Source organism: Cavenderia fasciculata, assembly GCF_000203815.1.
Source record: "Cavenderia fasciculata unplaced genomic scaffold Scf_ET2XIPL01COFD4-5, whole genome shotgun sequence".
Taxonomy (NCBI): domain Eukaryota; phylum Evosea; class Eumycetozoa; order Acytosteliales; family Cavenderiaceae; genus Cavenderia; species Cavenderia fasciculata.
In genome coordinates, this window is record NW_004457695.1 from 1,418,137 (window position 1) to 1,437,865 (window position 19,729).

The 19,729-nt window shown below is 31.8% G+C and overlaps 7 protein-coding genes and 2 non-coding genes across 9 annotated transcripts; 6 read left to right on the forward strand and 3 right to left on the reverse strand.

Annotated features, from left to right (window-relative positions):
* The first annotated feature begins 482 nt into the window (after positions 1-482).
* On the forward strand, positions 483-555 carry DFA_08170. The gene has a single exon. It is a non-coding gene; the product is annotated as a tRNA-Thr (tRNA).
* A 435-nt stretch (positions 556-990) lies between these two features.
* On the forward strand, positions 991-2,645 carry DFA_08171 (uncharacterized protein; the record flags this gene model as incomplete). The annotated part of the gene is made up of 3 exons (XM_004355616.1): positions 991-1,148; positions 1,176-1,262; positions 2,531-2,645. The coding sequence occupies 3 exons, from the start codon at positions 991-993 to the stop codon at positions 2,643-2,645; spliced, it is 360 nt and encodes a 119-aa protein (XP_004355669.1).
* DFA_08172 lies at positions 1,626-1,705 on the forward strand. Its single transcript has one exon. It is a non-coding gene; the product is annotated as a tRNA-Leu (tRNA).
* Positions 2,646-2,966: 321 nt separating the features above from the next.
* Positions 2,967-8,483, reverse strand: DFA_08173 (chromo domain-containing protein; the record flags this gene model as incomplete). The annotated part of the gene is made up of 5 exons (XM_004355617.1): positions 2,967-4,376; positions 4,463-6,036; positions 6,136-6,416; positions 6,498-7,713; positions 7,814-8,483. 5 exons carry the CDS (start codon positions 8,481-8,483, stop codon positions 2,967-2,969), a joined length of 5,151 nt encoding a protein of 1,716 aa, XP_004355670.1.
* A 769-nt stretch (positions 8,484-9,252) lies between these two features.
* DFA_08174 (uncharacterized protein) lies at positions 9,253-9,624 on the reverse strand (the record flags this gene model as incomplete). The annotated part of the gene is made up of 1 exon (XM_004355618.1): positions 9,253-9,624. The coding sequence occupies one exon, from the start codon at positions 9,622-9,624 to the stop codon at positions 9,253-9,255; it is 372 nt and encodes a 123-aa protein (XP_004355671.1).
* A 238-nt stretch (positions 9,625-9,862) lies between these two features.
* On the reverse strand, positions 9,863-11,890 carry DFA_08175 (amidohydrolase 2; the record flags this gene model as incomplete). Its single annotated transcript, XM_004355619.1, has 4 exons — positions 9,863-10,832; positions 10,917-11,088; positions 11,166-11,298; positions 11,363-11,890. 4 exons carry the CDS (start codon positions 11,888-11,890, stop codon positions 9,863-9,865), a joined length of 1,803 nt encoding a protein of 600 aa, XP_004355672.1.
* A 767-nt stretch (positions 11,891-12,657) lies between these two features.
* DFA_08176 (uncharacterized protein) lies at positions 12,658-14,579 on the forward strand (the record flags this gene model as incomplete). Its single annotated transcript, XM_004355620.1, has 5 exons — positions 12,658-13,163; positions 13,251-13,678; positions 13,769-14,014; positions 14,097-14,195; positions 14,269-14,579. The coding sequence occupies 5 exons, from the start codon at positions 12,658-12,660 to the stop codon at positions 14,577-14,579; spliced, it is 1,590 nt and encodes a 529-aa protein (XP_004355673.1).
* A 277-nt stretch (positions 14,580-14,856) lies between these two features.
* DFA_08177 (uncharacterized protein) lies at positions 14,857-17,854 on the forward strand (the record flags this gene model as incomplete). Its single annotated transcript, XM_004355621.1, has 5 exons — positions 14,857-15,233; positions 15,309-15,837; positions 15,930-16,826; positions 16,905-17,514; positions 17,625-17,854. 5 exons carry the CDS (start codon positions 14,857-14,859, stop codon positions 17,852-17,854), a joined length of 2,643 nt encoding a protein of 880 aa, XP_004355674.1.
* A 134-nt stretch (positions 17,855-17,988) lies between these two features.
* On the forward strand, positions 17,989-19,017 carry DFA_08178 (uncharacterized protein; the record flags this gene model as incomplete). Its single annotated transcript, XM_004355622.1, has 3 exons — positions 17,989-18,084; positions 18,181-18,525; positions 18,610-19,017. The coding sequence occupies 3 exons, from the start codon at positions 17,989-17,991 to the stop codon at positions 19,015-19,017; spliced, it is 849 nt and encodes a 282-aa protein (XP_004355675.1).
* Positions 19,018-19,729: the final 712 nt, after the last annotated feature.

Genomic DNA, 19,729 nt, shown 5'->3' on the forward strand with positions numbered 1-19,729 from the left:
TTAGTACCATACTTGCGGTGAAACCTTAAGCCTTGGGTGCGTCCAAGACCGACTGCCGCTCTCAACTCTCGCGCCGATTTACTCCCCATTGTGGACACTCGTCTTTACGTGTTGCATATTGTATTTGAGATGTCAGATGGCTTTCTATCGCGACGGCCCAGTAGGTCCTCCACTACCTTCCCGTTACTTGTTGCAGTCTGGCTACCCAATCTCCTGCTGAGAAGGGGAAACTAACCCGGTCATCCTTCCGTGGGGGTGTCCTGTCTCTAGATCCCTAGAGTCGGATGGTTTTTCTCCTCAATCCCCCCAATTGTGTCAAGTTAAACGTTGGCGCCAAAGGTAAAGTTCGAGGGCAGGATTCGAACCTATGACCTTTACGTTCCCGGGGTAGCACACTCCCGACTCACTTGCCACGCCATGCCCCTTGAGTATCTGGTGCGATATCGTATAAAAAGGGGCAAATCAATTTTGGCAAACTCAAAGGCCCCATAGCATAGTGGTTATTGTACTTCCCTAGTAAGGAAGGGGTCTCGAGTTCGAACCTCGATGGGGCCTCAACCTTTTTGTCGTTTTGTGCCAAGGATTTTTTTTTTTGCCGCTGTCATCTATGTGTAGTACTCGTTGGTGGCTAGCATTTCTATCCATTCGCCATCAAAATCCATCCAATCCTCATCCTATCAAACACCTTTGTCTTCCTGCTCTGAAAAAAAAAAAAAATAGGTTCCCATTTTGCCAAGTGTAAGACAAGAAAGTTGGCAATTGTGTTTATCCCAAACCTAACATGTCGTTGCATGAAAAATAATTAGGATATGAACCACATTTTCATATTTTTCTGCTTATGGAGTTCTTTTTTTTTGGTAAAATACACTCTAATATTTTTATAGACAAAAAGACCACCAATTACCAAATATTCTTAACTACGTATGGGTCATATCTAAATCCAAACCTAACAAGAATGAAAATTTCTCTTGTTTTATGTATAAAATCTAAATGGGGTTAACTCTTGCAATCACAAGAAATGGTCCAAAAGAGGTTGTCTCTATCCCAACATTAAGAATAGTATTGAAACTCGTGACGATATTATTTCTCGTACGTAGAAAGCAAGCGGTCGGTAATGTTCTTACCACATTGGTTGCCAATGAAAGTGGGTGAAATAGAAATTCATTTTTAATAAGATTACACAAAAAGAGGGGTTTAATGACATACAACGTAGAACAGTTCTATAAGTGTCCGTTAAATATGGTAAAATTTGATAAATCAAAGTATTATTTTTTCCATTCAGAGTGTCTTCAAATAAAAAAAAGAAACCCAAATGACCAAAAATTACCAAGCTTCTGGCGGCTCAATTTTCGCCCAAAAAAATTTCAGTCAAATTGGCAATTTGTAAAAGACGATTGTAGGGAGAAGTAGGCTTTTTCGAAATAGGGGTCATCGGTGGATTCTATGGTCGAGCGGTCTAAGACGTCAGTTTAAGGAACTGTTCATTTGGACCAATATATTAGTTTAGAGACTTATGTTTGTCATTATCTATGCTATTTTTAAAGTCAATATAAACACATTTCTAACAGAATAGAGGCAAAAAAAACCAAAATAAGTAGGCTTTTTCGGAATAGTTGTCAGCAGCGGATTCTTTGGTCGAGCGGTCTAAGACGTCAGTTTAAGGCACTGATCCTCCGGGGCGTGGGTTCAAATCCCACAGGAATCATCTAATCCTTTTTATCCTCCATTTTTTTTTTTTTTTTTTCCATTTTTTCCATTCCTCCTCCATTCCTCTCCATTCCTCTCCATTCCTCTCCATTCCTCTCCATTCCTCTCCATTCCTCTCCATTCCTCTCCATTCCTCCTCCAATCCTCCTCCATTCCTCTCCATTCCTCCTCCATTCCTCTCCATTCCTCTCCATTCCTCTCCATTCCTCCTCCATTCCTCTCCATTCCTCTCCATTCCTCTCCATTCCTCTCCATTCCCTCCATTCCTCCTCCATTCCTCTCCTCCATTCCTCTCATTCTCCTCCAATCCATTCCTCTCCATTCCCCTCCATTCCTCTCCATTCCTCCATTCCCTCCTCCATTCCTCTCCATTCCCCTCCATTCATTCCTCTCCATTCCTCCAATTCCTCCTCCATTCATTCCTCTCCATTCCCTCCATTCCTCTCCATTCCTCTCCATTCTCTCCATTCTCTCCATTCCTCCTCCATTCATTCTCTCCATTCCCCCCCATTCATTCCCTCCCATTCCTCTCCAATTCCATTCTTTCCCTCTTTCCCCTCTTTCCCCTCTTTCCCCTTTCCCTCCTCTCCTTTCCCTCCTTTCCTTTCCCCTCTCCATCCTCCATTCCTCCTCCTCCATTCCTCCTCCATTCCTCCATTCCTCCTCCATTCCTCCTCCATTCCTCCATTCCTCCTCCCCTCCTCCTCCCTTCCTTTCCTTTTTTTCTCCATAGCGCTGGTTGTTGAACCTCACTACGATGCTCTGAAAGGTACTTTACCACTTTCATGTGACCATTTGGAGATGCCCAATCCATAGCATTAAGAACTGTAAATATGATCAAATTTTGTTATTTAATGAATACTTTTACTCCATTCAATGCATTGTTACAAATACATACTTTAACAACCTCTAAATGGCCAAATCTAGCTGCACCTTGAGTTATATTAAAATGAAGAAAACTATTATTTTTGACACAGATATTAATATATTTAAATATAGATTAAACCAACCAACTAATCAACTCACCCTTTACAACTTTTAAATGGTTACCAATAGCTGCTCTATCCTATAAATTATAAAGATATATTAATAAATTATTTTAATTAAAGTTTATCTTTAATTCTATTGCTTACCATTGCCTTTGTAGTACATCTTTCCGTTCTATTCTGGTGTAAATATTTTACAATGTCAAAGAACCCAATAATTAACTCTCCGCTCTCTCCCCCTTTTTGTTACAAAAAAAAAAAAAGAAAATTTATTTATTTTGTTTTATTTATAACCAATTTCATTGATGGTTTTGAAGGAGAATTATTATTATTATTATTACTACCATTATTATTCTTTTGTTGTTGTTGTTGAGTAGTTTTCATTTTATCAAACAATTTTTTGAGTTCATCTCCACCAAGAGCAGTAAATCCAGAAGCATAGAGCCAAAGATGTTTCTCCAATTTGTTTTTAATGTCTTCAGTGCCTCTTTGGTGGCCCACAATCTTTGTAATCTCTCCACCCAAAGACAACATGTACTTTTTAGTTTTTCGAACCTTGGCCTCTCTTTCAAGATCAGAGAGATTCTTAAACTTGTCAAGATGTTTTTGAACTGGTTGTAAATATTGTTCACATTTTAACAATAATCTAGTATCTGGTCTTTCATCAGAAGAAGAAGAAACTCTCTTTTTTTGTTGTGTTGTACTAGTAGAAACCGAGGAGGAAGAAGTTGGTTTTTCTTCATCTGAATATTCTTTTCTCTTTCTACCTCTTTTTGGAGAATCTTCCATTTCTTCATCAGACATTAATTTTCTTCTTGATGGTGTTGATGTAGATGTTGTTGATGTCGATGTTGAATCTGTCTTTTTACCACGACCACTACCATTTTCACGTTCACTACCAAGTTTTGTAGGAGGTTGAGAAACTCTACCAGAGCTAGTTCTTTTTGGTGTAATTGGTGTATTATATTCATCTTCAGACTGATGTTCTGAAGCTTTTCCCCTTGTACCTCTTTTTGTTGGAGTCGATGAACCTCTTTTTGAAGAAGAAGAAGAAGTACTAGTAGTAGAAGTACTTGATGTACTACTACTGTTGCCTTTAGTACCACGTTTTCTTGGTATCTTTTCATCATCATGATCTTGATCATTTTTACTCTTTGAACCACCACGTGGTTGTGGTTTTTTGTTTGCCAATTTTGGTATAGTGATAGTGGCAAGAGGTTTCTTTTTAGAAATGATAGAATCTTTGGCAGATTTTAATAAAGAATCTACTCTACGTTGAAGAGAAGGACCTTTGATTTTTGTTGATGCCATGGCAGGATCTTCTTCAGCGCCGGCGACACTAATAACATTTTCCAATCCCAAACTAGTATCTTTTTGAATGGCATCCCAATTTCCATTACCATGTTTATAAATACCCATCAAGAGCATGGCATCTTCTTTGGCACCCCATTTAATTGCCCAAGTGACTGGTCTGACGGGGAACGTCACTCTAAATTGTTCATAATTGTTTAAATGAGGTCTAACCAATTCTTGCAATGTTTCCATTTCATCAACCTTTTGAATAAACTCGTTTGCATTGATATCAACTCCTGAATACATTATTGTAATCTTGTCACATTCTGGATTTTCTCTTTTACTCTTTTTACAAATTTCAATTACTTCTTTACAAATTTCTTCAATTATCTAAAAAATAAATAAAATAAAAAGTAAATAAATATTCTATTCTGTTCTATTCTATTTTTTTTTGTTTTTTGTTTTTTCTTATTTACTTTTAAATTAATTTGTTTTAAATTTGAATCTAATAAAATTTCTTTTGCTCTATGATAATCACAAAACTTTTTAAAAGATTTGATAAGGATTTTAAGATCCTTTTTGTTGAGGGCTGTAATTTCCTTTTTAGGGTTAATGGTGAGGGTAATAGATTCTGAGGCTTTTTTACTAGCAGCGGCAGCAGCAGATTTTGAAGTATCGATACGAGCTCTTCTTGGTGGTAGAAAAGTATTACCTTGATCGGGTTGTTGACGATCTTTATCTGGAATGATACTTTCCCAATTGATATCTTCCTTTTCCTTGGAGGTTGTGAAATTGGCGACACGGAACGAGTTTAACAACTCTTCTCCTGCAGTCAACTCGTTTGATTCTGATCGTTGTTCGGCACGAGAAAGAATCTCGTCAATGTCCATTTCGGGTTGTTGTTGCTGTGCGGCATCATCACTTTCTTTAAACAAATCCTCTGCACCAAATTTGAGAATAGCATCCAATTCCTCCTTGTTGAAAACTTGGCTTGGAGCAGACCCAGCCGATTTACTACTAGACGACTTGGTGTCCATTGATTGAATGACCAAATGATCAAGTACCATTTTCTGTTTGGCACGTTCCAAAATATCCTCTTCCACCGTCTTTTTCGTGACTAGACGATAAATATTGACTGCATTCTTTTGACCAATACGATGAGCTCTAGCTTCAGCCTGAAGATCGTTTTGAGGATTATAATCAGAGTCGAAAATAACAACAGTGTCGGCTGTCGACAGATTAATACCCAAACCACCGGCTCTGGTAGAGAGTAGGAAACAAAAGTCTGGTGAACCTTCTGCGTTGAAACGGTCCATGGCTTGACTACGCTTTTCTCTACTCATAGAGCCATCCAAACGTTGAAAGAGGAATCCTCGGTGCTTGAGATAACGAGCCAAAATGTCGAGCATACGAACCATCTGTGAAAAGATGAGTACACGATGCCCAGTCTCTTTGAGACGGATCAACAACTTGTCCAAAAGAATGAGCTTACCCGATCCCTTGATCAAGGCGTCCAAAGAGTCATTATAGTTTTCATTCTCTGCACTTTCAAATAGGTATGGATGATTGCATGTCTTTTTCAACTCGACGACGATATTCAAGAGACTAGTCTTTTCACCTTTGACTCCCTTGTTTAATTCTTGAAAGTTCTTTTTCAAAATCAATCGATAGTATTTCTTTTGTAGTGGTGATAGATCGACACGCAATATTCTTTCAGTCTTTGCTGGTAGAGATTTTTCAACCTCTTTTTTGATTCGACGTAAAAGATGTGGTTTGAGTTCGTTGTGAAGTTCGGCAATTTGATCCTTTTCCTTTAAATCTGACCATTGATCTTGGAAATCCTTTAGTGAATGGAATTTGTTTGGCATTAAAAAGTTTAACAAATTCCACAATTCCTTCATTGAATTTTGTAATGGTGTACCAGTTACCAATAATCTATTACCAGTCTTGAAAAATTTCAACACTTCATGCAACATTGATTCATTATTTTTTAATCTATGTGCTTCATCTACTGCTAAATATTCCCATTTAATTGATCCAAGTACTTGTTCTAAAAAAATAAAAATAAAAAATAAAAAAAGGTAAATTAAAAAGTTAAAAATGGTAAATAAATATTATTTGTTTTTTTTTTTTTTGTTTTTTTTCTTACTATCTTTTAAAATGAAATCATAAGTAGTTAGGAGAACATTAAAATTTAATTTCTTTTTACCATATTGATATTGATAAAATTCATATTCTTTTATAATATCACGACTACCAGCACTACCAGTATAAACAATTAAATTCATTGATGGAGCCCATTTTGCAAATTCTCTTTGCCAATTTTCAATAGTTGATAATGGTACTACAACCAAATAAGGTCCACTCATTTGTTGAACATTATATAAATATGATATAAATGATATTGTTTGAATTGTTTTTCCAAGTCCCCTAAAAAATAAAATAAAATAAAAAATATTAATATTTTTGTCTTTTTTTTTTTTTCTATTTTCTATTTTTTCTATTTTTTACATTTCATCAGCTAAAATAACATTTGTATTATTAAACCAAGAATGAATTAACCAATTTAAACCATCCATTTGATAATCACGTAGCTTTCCGGCAGAAATCCAATCTGGTTGAGTGTTGAATTTTTCAAAACCTTGATCAAGACGTTTTTTGGCCGATATACCACCAATATTATGAAGAGGTGTTTGAATACGTTCTAGGTATCGGTCAATTTCACCTTGGAATGGTTTGATATCTTCTGGATGTTCCCAAGTAACCTCTGAATAGGCAGATTTCCACCATTTGACAAGATATTGAACACCAGTTTTGTATTCTTCGGTTTCATCAATCTCTCGCTTTGCAATGATACGTTCAACGTTTAGTTTTTCGAGGTATTCTTGACGATCCAATTCCCTTGAAATGTCTGCCTGTTCAATATCCTCTCTTGATGCCTCCTTTCTCCATTGCTTTTGTTCCAACAGCGTCTTTACATAGTTTATAAGCTTCTTGTTACCCTTGAACGGTATCAATTTATCATAACTATCCCATGTATCATGAATATGCGCCCATCCTTTCCATTTAACCAAAAATTGATATCTTTCAACATTGAATGTAGTCTCTTGTTCTTCTTGTTGTTGTTCTTCTTGTTGTTGTTGTTGTTTGTCTGCCGCAGAAGAGGTTGGATCCAAATTGGCAACCGATGCTAATCGATGATCCATAATTTGTTCAATAATATCTTCTGTCGCTTCAAATGGTCCAATTTGTTTAACCTGTTGTTGTTTCTTTGCTTTACGACCACCATCATCATCACTATAATCTTCATAATCTTGTGTATCGTCATCTCCATATTCATCATCTTCTTCATCTGAACTTTCAATCTTGTAAGTCTTTAGATTACGACGATCTCTAAGATTGGATAATGTAATCGATTCAAATGCAGGTTTTTTCTTTTTCTTGCTTTTTTTAGAATAACCACCATCATCATCTGAATAATCATCATCATCTCCTCCACTATAACTTTTATCACTATCATCACTTGCCGATTGGAATCCCATTGATTCATCATTCCCTTCTCCTTGTTCTTCTTGGTCGTCCGAATCATCCTTTAATTCATCATACAATCTAACCGTTTGGCGTCTTTCTCTTGTTGGTCTAGTTTGCATTCTCATTGCTGCCAATTCTTCTTCCTTTCTCCTTTGTTGACTTCTTGATGGTCCCTTTTTTGTCTTTTTCTTTATTTCTAGAGTGGGGTGAAAAAACGAATTGATTAGAAAATGAACAATACATTTTTGATTGATTAAACAAAGCGAGCGTTTTTGTTCACCCACACACACACATACTCTTGGATTTTGATTTTCTGGTTGGACTATAATCAGAATCGGATTGAGATTCCTCTTCTTCTTCAGATGATGATTTCTCTTCATCATCTAATAAATAATCACTAAACTTGAAATTATTGGCTTGTCTTCTTGATGATGATGAAGCTCTTGTTGGTGCATATTCTTCTTCTTCTTCTTCCTCTGATTCCTCTTGATATGATTCGTCATTATCTTTTTTTTGTTCTTCTTGATCAGATTCTTCTTCTTCTTCCTCCTCGTCTTCTTCACTTGGTTCATAGTCATCATCACTTTCTTTCTTTTGACTAACGACTGATGATGTTGTTGAATGAGGTAGAGCTGGTGGAGGTGATATTTGTTGTTGTTCTTGATCATCAGAAGAGTCATCAGAGTCATCAGAGCCAGAGGAGGAGGAGTCATCCCCCTCATCACTGATCATATCTTCATCATCATCACCTTCTCTAATAGTACTACTACTACTAATACCATTTCTATTATCTTCTCTTATCGTTATATTATTACTACTACTATTGTTGTGATGATTGTCAGTACCAATGTTTATATGTTGAGATTCTTCATCACTCATTATTGTTGATGAACCAATATCAACATTATTATTATTATTAGTATTCCTATTACTACTATTACTATTATTACTGTAATTGAAATCCATTATGACATGAATCTCAACACATTAAATTAATACTAAAAAAAAAAAAAGTAATAATAATAAATTAACTAGTTGCAGAGTATAAAAAAAAAAAACAAAAACAAAGAAAAAGAAGATCACAACAAAAAAAAACAAAAAAGAGAGAGAGAGACGGAAAACATTTGAAACCGTTTATCGTTTAATGTGGATTTAATAATAATAATAAATTTATTTACAAAAAGACAAAAAGAGAGAATATATTTATATCGTAAGCAATATTACTCCCGACTTTGTACTTTTTTTCGGTTTGTTTGTGAAATCAATCATAAATATTATTTATATTTATAATTGATATAATAATAATAATTATATCATCCCCACCAATTTGTTTAAATCTAAATCCCTTACCTATAAATCATTAATAATATATTTTCCAACTTACCTTTTTTTGTTGTTTAAAAATCTAACCAGATTCGATTCTCTTTTGATGGGGCCCCTATATAATAAAAAATAATAAACATTCTACTTACTAAAATAGTAATGATCATTTTTTAAAAATAGTTTTTTTTGTGTGTTGGAAATATATTAAATGAAAAAAGGAGGAAGGATTTCTTGTCATTAGTTTAAATGTGCTTTAAAACAGTAATAATATTTTTGAAGCTTACCCAAAAAAACAATGACAGTCATTGAAATTTCGGAAAACGGCGCGAAACTATATGTACAAAAGGAAAGGAGACGAGAGAGGCAAGGCAAGGCAAGGCGTATTTGATAAACTAAACTAAACTAAACGAAACTAATAGGACGGCGACGATGACGATGACATTAAAGAAAACATTGAACCATAATTATATTCCATTGAATCTTGATTTTCTTGTTGGTTTTCTTGTTGTTGTTGTAAATTATATTGATCGATTAAATACTCTGTTGTATTAAGAGGAGCTTTTGGTATTTGAGAAAACATTGCTCTTAATTTAATTTGTTTGTTATTATTATTATTATTATTATTTTTGTTGATACGACGACGGTTATTTGTTGATTTAATAATATTCTTTTTAATTGATACTACTCTTCTATTATTATTATTATTCTTTTTACTATTATGATGATTATTATTGTTATTATTATTAATATTGATTAATGTGATGATTAAATTATTGTAAACCATTTTTTGAGATATTATAGAGAATGAAGAATAATTAATTATTTGTTTGATAGGTTGCTTGTAAAAAAATAATGAACACAGGTGATGAAAAACAAAGAGGTCATGTTTGTGTGCAGTACTCGCAAAAAATAAAAAAAAAATAAAAAAAAAATAAAAAAAAAACTTGGTGTCTTTGGGAATTTTCGTCAATTACAACTTCCTTTTTTTTATTAATGCAAGGAGAGCAGGATTGCATGTGACTCTAAAAATCAGTATATTCTTCCATTTCATCCAAATCATCTTCAGTAAGGAATTGGTTATGAAGATTATTATTATTATTATTATTATGACTGTGATTGATTAAAATGGGTGAAGTAAGAATATTTCCATTCATACTTGATCTAAGATTATTATTATTATTATTTGAGGTTGGAGTGTTGGTACTAGTTGAAAAAGAAAAATCATCAATTAAATTGGTTGTTTGATTTAATTCATGTTCATATTGATTATTATTATTGGTTGGAGGTGATTGTGAAAATATATCAATATCATCTTGATATATAAATGTTGTTGGTATCATTTTAGTATTTTTTGTAGGTGTATTATTATTATTATTATTATTAATATTATTATTATTTGATGATTCTGAAATTATTTGATTATTATTAATAGTTTCAATTTTTGGAGAAAAAGTAATATTGTTATTTGTATTACTACTACTAGTATTATTTGGAGTACCCATTAAACCATTCTTTGAGTTTAAACTAAAGAATGAGTTTTCTTTGAAAACAGATGGTTTAAAGGTGTTACCAGTGATAGGAGATTTTAAAATTCTTTTTAAAACAAAATCAAAGAGAATGGGATTGAAACGATAGATTTCATTGACCAAATCTCTTTCATCTGGATGAATGAGACCTCTATTGGCCAGTAATGTTGTAATGACTGCTAGATTGACAGCTGGTATTGGATAGTCGCTAGAGAATATGAGTCTGTCGTGTATGTGTTGATGGTCGAGTAGAGGCACCAAAGCATCGACTCGATGGTATGCTACAACTCCTCCGATATCGCCAATCAATAACTTTTCATATTTTGGTTCGTGCATCAATCTAAGGAATAAATGTAAATTTGGAATAAGAGGAGGTGGAGATTTACCACTAGTGTCATCATAGTCATAAGATTTTCCCTCGGCACCACAATGAACACCAACCACTTTAACACCCTTGTCCAATGCCCTACGTAAAAGCAAGGGGTTCCCAAGATGAGAGTCGCTGTCGGGTGGTTCAACCAACGAATGTTCCACCCCCGTATGTACAAACAATATGATATCATTCTCTACCAATGCCTCATAGAAATTATCACAAAGAGGTGAGCTTGGATCAATCCCCATCGATACTGGCATCCATCTAACATATCTAACTCCTTGTACTATCCATTTTAATAATTCATCAACACTATCTTTTCTATATGGATGAATTGATATACTTGGTACTAAATTAAAAATAAAAATAAAAATACAAAAGTTAATTAAATCAATCAATCAATCAAATGTATGTATATATATTTACAAAATAAATCAGGAAAATCATGAATAATATCCATTAGATAATCATTTGGTACATATAAACCAGTTTGATTTAATAGTTCAATTCCATTTTCATCATATCTTTTATCAAGTGATGATAATAAACTTTTACCAAACTATATAGATATATAAAGTAAAGTTAGTTATTTGTATTTATGGATTATATTATATTTTACATACAGGATAATGAGATTTTAATTCTCTTAATAATTGAACTAAACGAATAACATATTGTCTATCCCATTGTGATAGATCAGTGATTGCACAAGCACTAGTAAATGCTTTAAACTTGAGGTATTTGATAGGATGACTGAATCGATCACGTATCTGTTTACTGGCAGTACAATTTGTTTCCTCTCCAATGCCAAACAGATTGACCATGTGATCGACAATACACCCATTCTCTGATCGAATGAATGGTTCCAATGCAGTATCTAACATTTGTCTTGCTTGTACTGATAATACTTCTGTTGCTCTTGGTCTCCCCGTAGCTGCTATAGGTGGTAGTGATGATTGAGGATGGCCTCTATCACCATCATTCATTATATTATCATAAGAAGAAGATGCAAATGATGAATCTTGATAGATTGTTTCATGATGGTCATTCAAATTTGACTCTATTACTTGTTGTTGTTCTCGTTGTTGTTTATTATTATTATTATTATTAAAGTTACCTCCAATCTTTGATGACAACCAATCGAGTACCATAATAATAATAACTAACTAACTTTAGTTATCTATCTATCTATCTATCTATCTATCTATCTATCTATTTACAAATATTATCTGTCAAATTAATTAATTTGAACGAATGAATGATGATGATGATGATGATGTGTGTGAGCTGCTCACTTCTAAACTTTAATTTTTTTTTTATTAATATAGTGGGGCGTTTGGTCGTAGTCGTCTCTATTAGCTAAACAATTTTATTAACAAAGTTGATAAATCTGGTGGGAATAAAAGAGTCTCATCACTATTCCAATGAATGACTATAGATACTACTAGATATAAAGTTTAAATTTAGAAATATAGATTGATTGGATCATTCCCAGACTTTTGTCATCGTATGATGATATTTGCAGCAAGCTTGGCTCAATAGGAATACTCTGTAGCTCAAGCAAGAGGTTGGCGTCAAAAATATTAAATAAAAATAAAAAATTAATTGCAAAATTACACACACCCTAATTTTTGAGAAACTTTCCTCTCTCCTCCCCCTTTTCAAAAGAGTATAGTTATATTTTTATTATTACAACAAAAATAATAATAAATAATACATAATAAAAGAAAAAGAAGAAAGAAGATATAGAAAGAAGAATAAGTAATAAGAAGGTTTAGTAGTAGTAGTAGTATAGTCATTAGTAATATTTAATATATAAAGAGTTAGCACAACAACAACAACAATAATAATAATAATAATAATAAATATATAGTTAGTTAAATAACCTTAATCTCTCTCTCTCTATCTATCTATCGCGATGTGGGCACAAGAAGAAGAAGTAAGGAAACCATTACTTTCGGGTGGTTCCGATTACTATGGTATCGATGATGATAGTAGTTCAAAGAAAAAGTCGTCATCGTCGTCAGATGTACAAGGAGTGAGAAAGACATCATGTAATGATATATTGTTTCTCATTCTATTTCTTGGCTGCGTTGTAGCAATGGCAGTCATTTCAGGATTTGCATACAGTCGTGGTAATCCATCGGTGCTCATTCCACAAAACCAAATTATCAATACAATTGGCAACCAGACCGAACAAGTCATCACATCTGGCATTCAAAATGCCGTCGCTCAAATGCGTCAAAACAAAGACGTTCTCATTTACAGTGTCATCCTCTCTATTGCATTGGCTGCCGTATGGGTAGAGTTGCTCAAAAACTTTACCCGTTTCTTTATCTACTTGACTCTTTGTCTTGGTGTAGCTCTAGTAGTTTGTTTAGGTGGTGTATTTGTCTTTATTGGTAGAAAAGAAGATAGTGAAGCGTATGTAAAAGAAAAATAGATAGATAAATAGAAATATTAAAGAAAAAGGATCTAATATTTTGTATTTTGTATTTTCTTTTTTTTTAGAACACAAATTGTTGGATATTGTTTAATGGCATCAACCATTATATTGATAGCAGTTATTATTTACTTGAAAAAGTCAATTGATTTGACATGTGCAATGTTTACAGAGACATGTCGTGGTGTACAACGTAATCCATCGGTCTTTATTGTTGGATTCCTTGTCATTATTGCATTTGTTGGTTTTTTGGCCTATTGGACATCATCGTTTATCTATCTCTTTTCAATTCCGGGTCAAAGCATCACCATTGGAGACAGTAGTGATTCCTCAGACATTATTGGATTACCACACTTTAACAGCAAGATTCGTAATTTGATGTTCTTTATGATCTTTGCTTTCTGTTGGGTTACCTCTTTTATCTCTGCCGTATTCCAACATGTTGTTGCTGGTGCCGTCTCTCATTGGTATTTCTCTCGTAATCCAACTGGTGAAAGTATGTTAAAACAAAACAAAACAAAACAAAAAAGAAACATATTTATTAAATCAAATCAAATCAAATCTTTTTCTTTTTCTTTTTTTTTAGCAAATATTGGTAATCATAATGCTTTTACATCATTGGGTAGAGCTCTTTCAACTTCAATGGGTTCATTGGCATTGGGTAGTTTGATTATTGGTTTTATTGAATTCATGGGTGTCATGTTGAGAATCAGCAAGAATACCAACGCTGAAAACAAATTATTGGTATTTGTTATCAACTGTCTCCAATGTATCCTTTCTTGTGTTGAAGGAATTGTTAGATGGGTTAACAAATTTGGTTATATTTATGTTTGTAAGTATAAAAGAGAGAGAAAACAAAGACAACAAAAAGAAGAAAAACATCAATATTTATTTAATTTAATTTAAAATTTTAGCAATGCATGGATATAGTTTCTGTAAATCAACAAAGGATTGTTTTGATATGGTTTCACGTAATATGTTCTCTGCCATTATTATGGATTTCATTGGAAGTTGTAAGTAGTCAAAAAGAAAAGAAAAGAAGTATATTTATATATACATATTAATTTAATTTTCTATTTTCTTTAGTCGTATTATTACTTGGAAAGTTTTTAGTTACAGCAGGTACAGGTATTTTCTCAAGTCTTTTACTTTATGCACTTGGAAGATCATTAAAGGATAATGCCTTGACCGTTGGTTTGGCTGCATTGTTTGCATTCTGCATTACCAACATCTTTACTCACATTATCGGTATTGGTACCGACACCATCTTTGTATGCTATCTCGAGGATCTTGAAGAGAATGGACGTGATGGAAACCTCTACATCAGTTCAGATCTCCATGAATTGCTTCAACAAAAGCAATCCACTCTCAAAAAGAAAGATGTTGAAAATAACTAAAAACAAAATTAAATCAATCAAAATAATTTTTTCAACAACAACAACTAATTAATAATAATAATAATAATAATATTAGTAATAATTAATAATCCTCTCCCCTCAAACACATTTTAATTCAACGTATATGTCTAGTTTTTGTATATTATAAAAAAAAAAAAAAATAGTTTTAAAATAAATAAATTACAATTAAAAAATATCAAAACTCTGCATTACATTCTTTTTTTAGTATTAGTGTGAAGTTCATCATCATCATCATCATTTAAAGATAGAGATAAATATGAATATAGATACTATAGATAGTAGTAGTAAATCATTAACAATAGAAGATTTTATAGAAAAATTAAAGAAACATTATGTTTATGATGATATAACATTATCAACAAAGACAAAGACAACAAAAAGAGTTGAACAACAACAACAAGTTGATGATAATGAAACAATTAAAAAGAAAAGAAAAAAGTCTATTGGTAGTTCATCATTTATAGCACATGATATCTATGAAGCAAAGACACTTTGTATAGTAGCATCATCTCTATTCAATCAAGATCATCATCAACTGTACATTCATCAATACTTTATATCAATCATTGAAAGTCAAATGCATGATGATCCCAAACTTCATTATCATCAATCTTTATCTTTATTTTTAGATTTGTATGTATAAAAGAAAAGGAATTGAAAATATTCTTTAAACTATACTAAATCCTTTTCCTTTCCTTTCTTGTTTAGATACAAAAATATACAATATTATAATTATTTTATACAATTTTATTTATTAAAATTGATATCAAAACAAATTGAACAATTACCATTATACAATCGATTAAAAGATCGTATTACAAAGTTATTCTCTATTTCTGAAATGAATCAAGTAATGGAAAAAGAAAAAGAAAAGAATCAAGATGATGAAATGGATATGGACGGGTCATCTAGTAATAATAATCATAGTAATATTGGTAGTGATATAAATTATTTTGATTGGAACAAAATGTTATACAATGAATTGTATAGGAAAATTGGTCAAGATTGTTTGGCTAGTCAACAACATATAGACCTTTATTTAAAATTGGAACATTTATTAGATTCATTCTCATTGTTGCCTAGATTAATTCAATATGGAAAAGAGAATAATATCGATATCTACAACCAACTATTGTTCTCTTGTTGTGATACTTTTGATAAATTCAATCTATCACATTATTCAATTTTAATTTATCAATTAACAAATGATCAATCATCTTTAAATGATATTAATTGGGTAAATTAGAAAAAAAAGAAAGAATTAGAGATAGATCCATCATTCTCTAGAGTTGTTTGTGTATTAATTCTATTTTTTTGTTTATCTTTCAGTTTAAAGGTATAAATAATATAAAATCATTTAGAATGAATTTTGTAAATAATTTACAACAACAAGAGATAAAGACAATGATATTAGAGGATAAAGAGATTGAAGATATGTTGACATGTACTATAAATCGATTTTGTGTACCACGTATATTCCAAGTGACAGACAAGAAGAGATTCATAGAGTATGGATTAAATCGATCGGAATTGGTAGAGACTTGTTGGAGATTTACAGTGACTCGTCCCATCATCACCTATAGTGTTGTTATGGAGATACAAACATTTCTACAAAACCTGTCTCTTTCAGATCCATCAAAGAAGAATAGAATGGTCATTGACCTGTTTACCAATAGCGAAAAGATTAGAAACGATTATTTCGATAGACACAATCAAGACAAGGAAGATGTAGATGAGGATGATGAAGAATTATACGATTTTGAAATAGAATTGGGTATTTATATTTTAGCTAGTCTATTTTATATATCATCCTATAGATATTTTAAATTTTTAATTACTGGTAGTAGTTTTATAAACCAAAATCAAAATCAAAATCAAAATAATAGTAATAATAATAGTAACAATAGTAGTAGAGATATAATAACGATTAAAGATGATAATATTACAACATTTGATATTAAAAGTGGAAATCCATTATTTATGATTGTTCATCAAGTATTATTCTATTCAAATGCTGATGACAATTTTAAAGAAAATACCGAATCATTATACTATGACAAACAATTAAATGAAGCTATTAGACATTTGACACTTTGTATGGATTGTTATAGTGACCTTAACCAAGAACCTTGGTCCGATCGATTTAAATCAATCTTTTCAAAAACTTGGAATTCATCCGATTTTTATTGGATCAATACTAGTTTAGCTGATTGTCATTATTATTATGTAAATGAAAAAGAAAAAGAAAAAGAAAAAGAAAGAAAAAGAAGAAGTTTTATATTAATATTTATTTATTTATTTTAGGAATCATATTCAATGGCATTAACATTTTATAAAAATATTAAAGTACAATTATCAGATTTTCAACAACAAAAAACAATATTATCGTTGGGTGGAGATGGTGATCGATTAATGTCATTTAATCCAACCGATGATTTTTGGGTCAATCGATTGTTTCTTCATTTGGCAATGACAAATCATTCCGAGATTGAAGAATCTATCGTTTATTTATTAGAGACTTTGGTGACGATGCCACTCACCGATCAATTTGTACAATCACAACATACATGGCATACCATCAAACCCTATTTCACCAGTTATACAGATTCTGAGGTTATATTTTGGTGTGTCGATACTTTGGCTGCTTGTTATGAAAGACTTGGTATGGTTGGTGAAATGACCGTATTGTATCAATGTTATTGGAGCTACTATAAATCTCGTTTCCAAAAGATCATTCAAGAAATTCATCGTACCGCTTCAACTGCTACATCTGCCGCTCCAATCCAAGCTATCACCATTGTAGATACATCTAGTATTGATAACCCAACAGATGATGGTGTTCCACTTTCAAATATCTCTAAAAAAGATCTTAGAAAAGGTTATTTCTTTCCAAGATTTTTTGATTATATTTCAAGTACGACTAAAGAAAAAAAAGAAAAAGAAAAAAGAAAAAGAAAAAAGAAAAAGAAATAGAAAGTAAAGTAAAGTTATATTAATATTTCTTCTATTTATTTAATTATTTAGATATTGAAATGTTGGAAGAATTTTCATTATTATTAAATCAAGGGTATAGATTGGATATATTACCAAGTGGATACAAAGTATCTACCAATGGTGAGATTATTAGTATGATCGAACAACATATCACCACATCAACTAAAAAAGGATCAATGTCATTAGTATTCCTAATGAATAAATTCTTTAATGAAGAATTGGAACATTGGAGAGAAAGTAAAAAGAAAAATAATAAATAAAATAATTAATATTAAATATTTTCACCAAACCCAAAAAAAAATGAAGGTGACTGATTCATTTTCATTGTTTTGAAATTATAATTTATAATTAATTATTATATCAAATGTGAAAAGAGAAAGAAAGAAAGATAGAGATGGAATTAAAAGATATTCAATCAGTTGTTGTATGGAGATTAATCTTTAAACATTTAATGAACAATTCTCCAAAATCATTATCAAACTTTTCAATTGTATGAAAATAGAGAGAGAGAGAGAGAAAAGAGAGAAAGAGAAAAGAGAGAGAGAGATAGATAGATTCTTACCTATTTATTGTTATTTATTCATAGACATGTAAATCAATTAGACAAAAGATTAATGTAATTTATAATTGGAAGGAAATAGCATTAAAGAATTTACCTGAAGCGGTCAACATTGCTAATATACTAGGTATAAATGTTGATAAAGAACCAGAGCATTCACTAAAATGGGCATCAATGTATCAATATTATAGATTCATCTACCCAGCATCTAAATTTGGTCATATTGTTCATATGAATACACAATATCTTCAATCGCTCGAAAGTTCAAAGTTGGATGCCATTTTACCATTCTCTCATATAGTTCATTTAAATTTTGTTTGGTGGTTTGAAGTCGGAGAATTGATTAAAGATATTCCTGTAAATAATTATAAAGTATGTTAATTATTAAATGCAGATCTCGTATAATATTCGAATCTAAATTATTTATATTTATATATCTCTCTCTTTGTCTATTAGGTTTATTGGTTATTAAGAAATGATGGTCTAGTAAAGACATTACAATCAGAGGTAGAGATTGAAGGGTCATCAGAGCCAATCACACAAAATATGGTTGTTGAAAGATCACCAATGGAATGGAAGTATTTTAGAGGACCAGATATATCACCTGACCAAGATATCTATCCGCGTGGTTCATTGTTTTCATTGTTTTGTAGATTACATGAAAGAGATTGTGCTCGCACTAAAGGTAATCTAGATATTGCCTATGTATTATTGGTTCCATCAGATGATGATCATCATAAACCACCAAAAATATTATTTAAACATCCCAACCATGATGATGACAAGAATAATAATGATAATAATAATAATAATAATACTGATAGTCCAAGTTTAATGACAAGATTATTTAAATACTTTCAATAAACTAATTTAATTCTTTATTGTTTATTGTGGCAAATCACCTGTTGGAGGGTCAAGTAATGAGAATGTGATTGTAAGTGGTTGGCCCATATTGGTTTGACTAACAACCGTTCCTCTTGGTAGTGTGTACTTTTTTCCATTACGTTGAACCTTTGCCAAAGACATTGGTGTTACTTTTCCACCATTATGCCAAATATCTGGTCCTTCCAAGGTTGTTATAGTACTAACAACAAAAAAGCATTGTATAGGGGTAACAGCCTTATTATTTTGAACAGTAGCTTTGGAAAATAGAAGAAGAAGAAGAAGAAGAAAAACACTTGTCAATATAAGAGAGATATAGAGAAGAAGATGATAGATACATACCCAATCCACCCAAGAATGAAGTTCCTTGATCTGTCACAACTCTTAAAATAGTTGGAATTGCCCTCATTGTTTGTTATTTATTACAAAGAATAGAATAATAATATATCAATTAAAAATATAAGGGAGCTTCTTCAATTGTCATTGAGATCAGTTGATTCGAATTTCTCTCAAAAGAAAACAACCAAATCCAATTTAATTTCGTGCTTTTGTGGAACACGTGGGAGGACCCGACACCCTTTCGACAAGATTTTAACATTACATTATTTCATTTTCACGTATTCTTTATATTAAGGATACCTTTCAAAAATAATTAAATTAACTTTTTAATTAATTTTCTTTCACTCTCTGACAT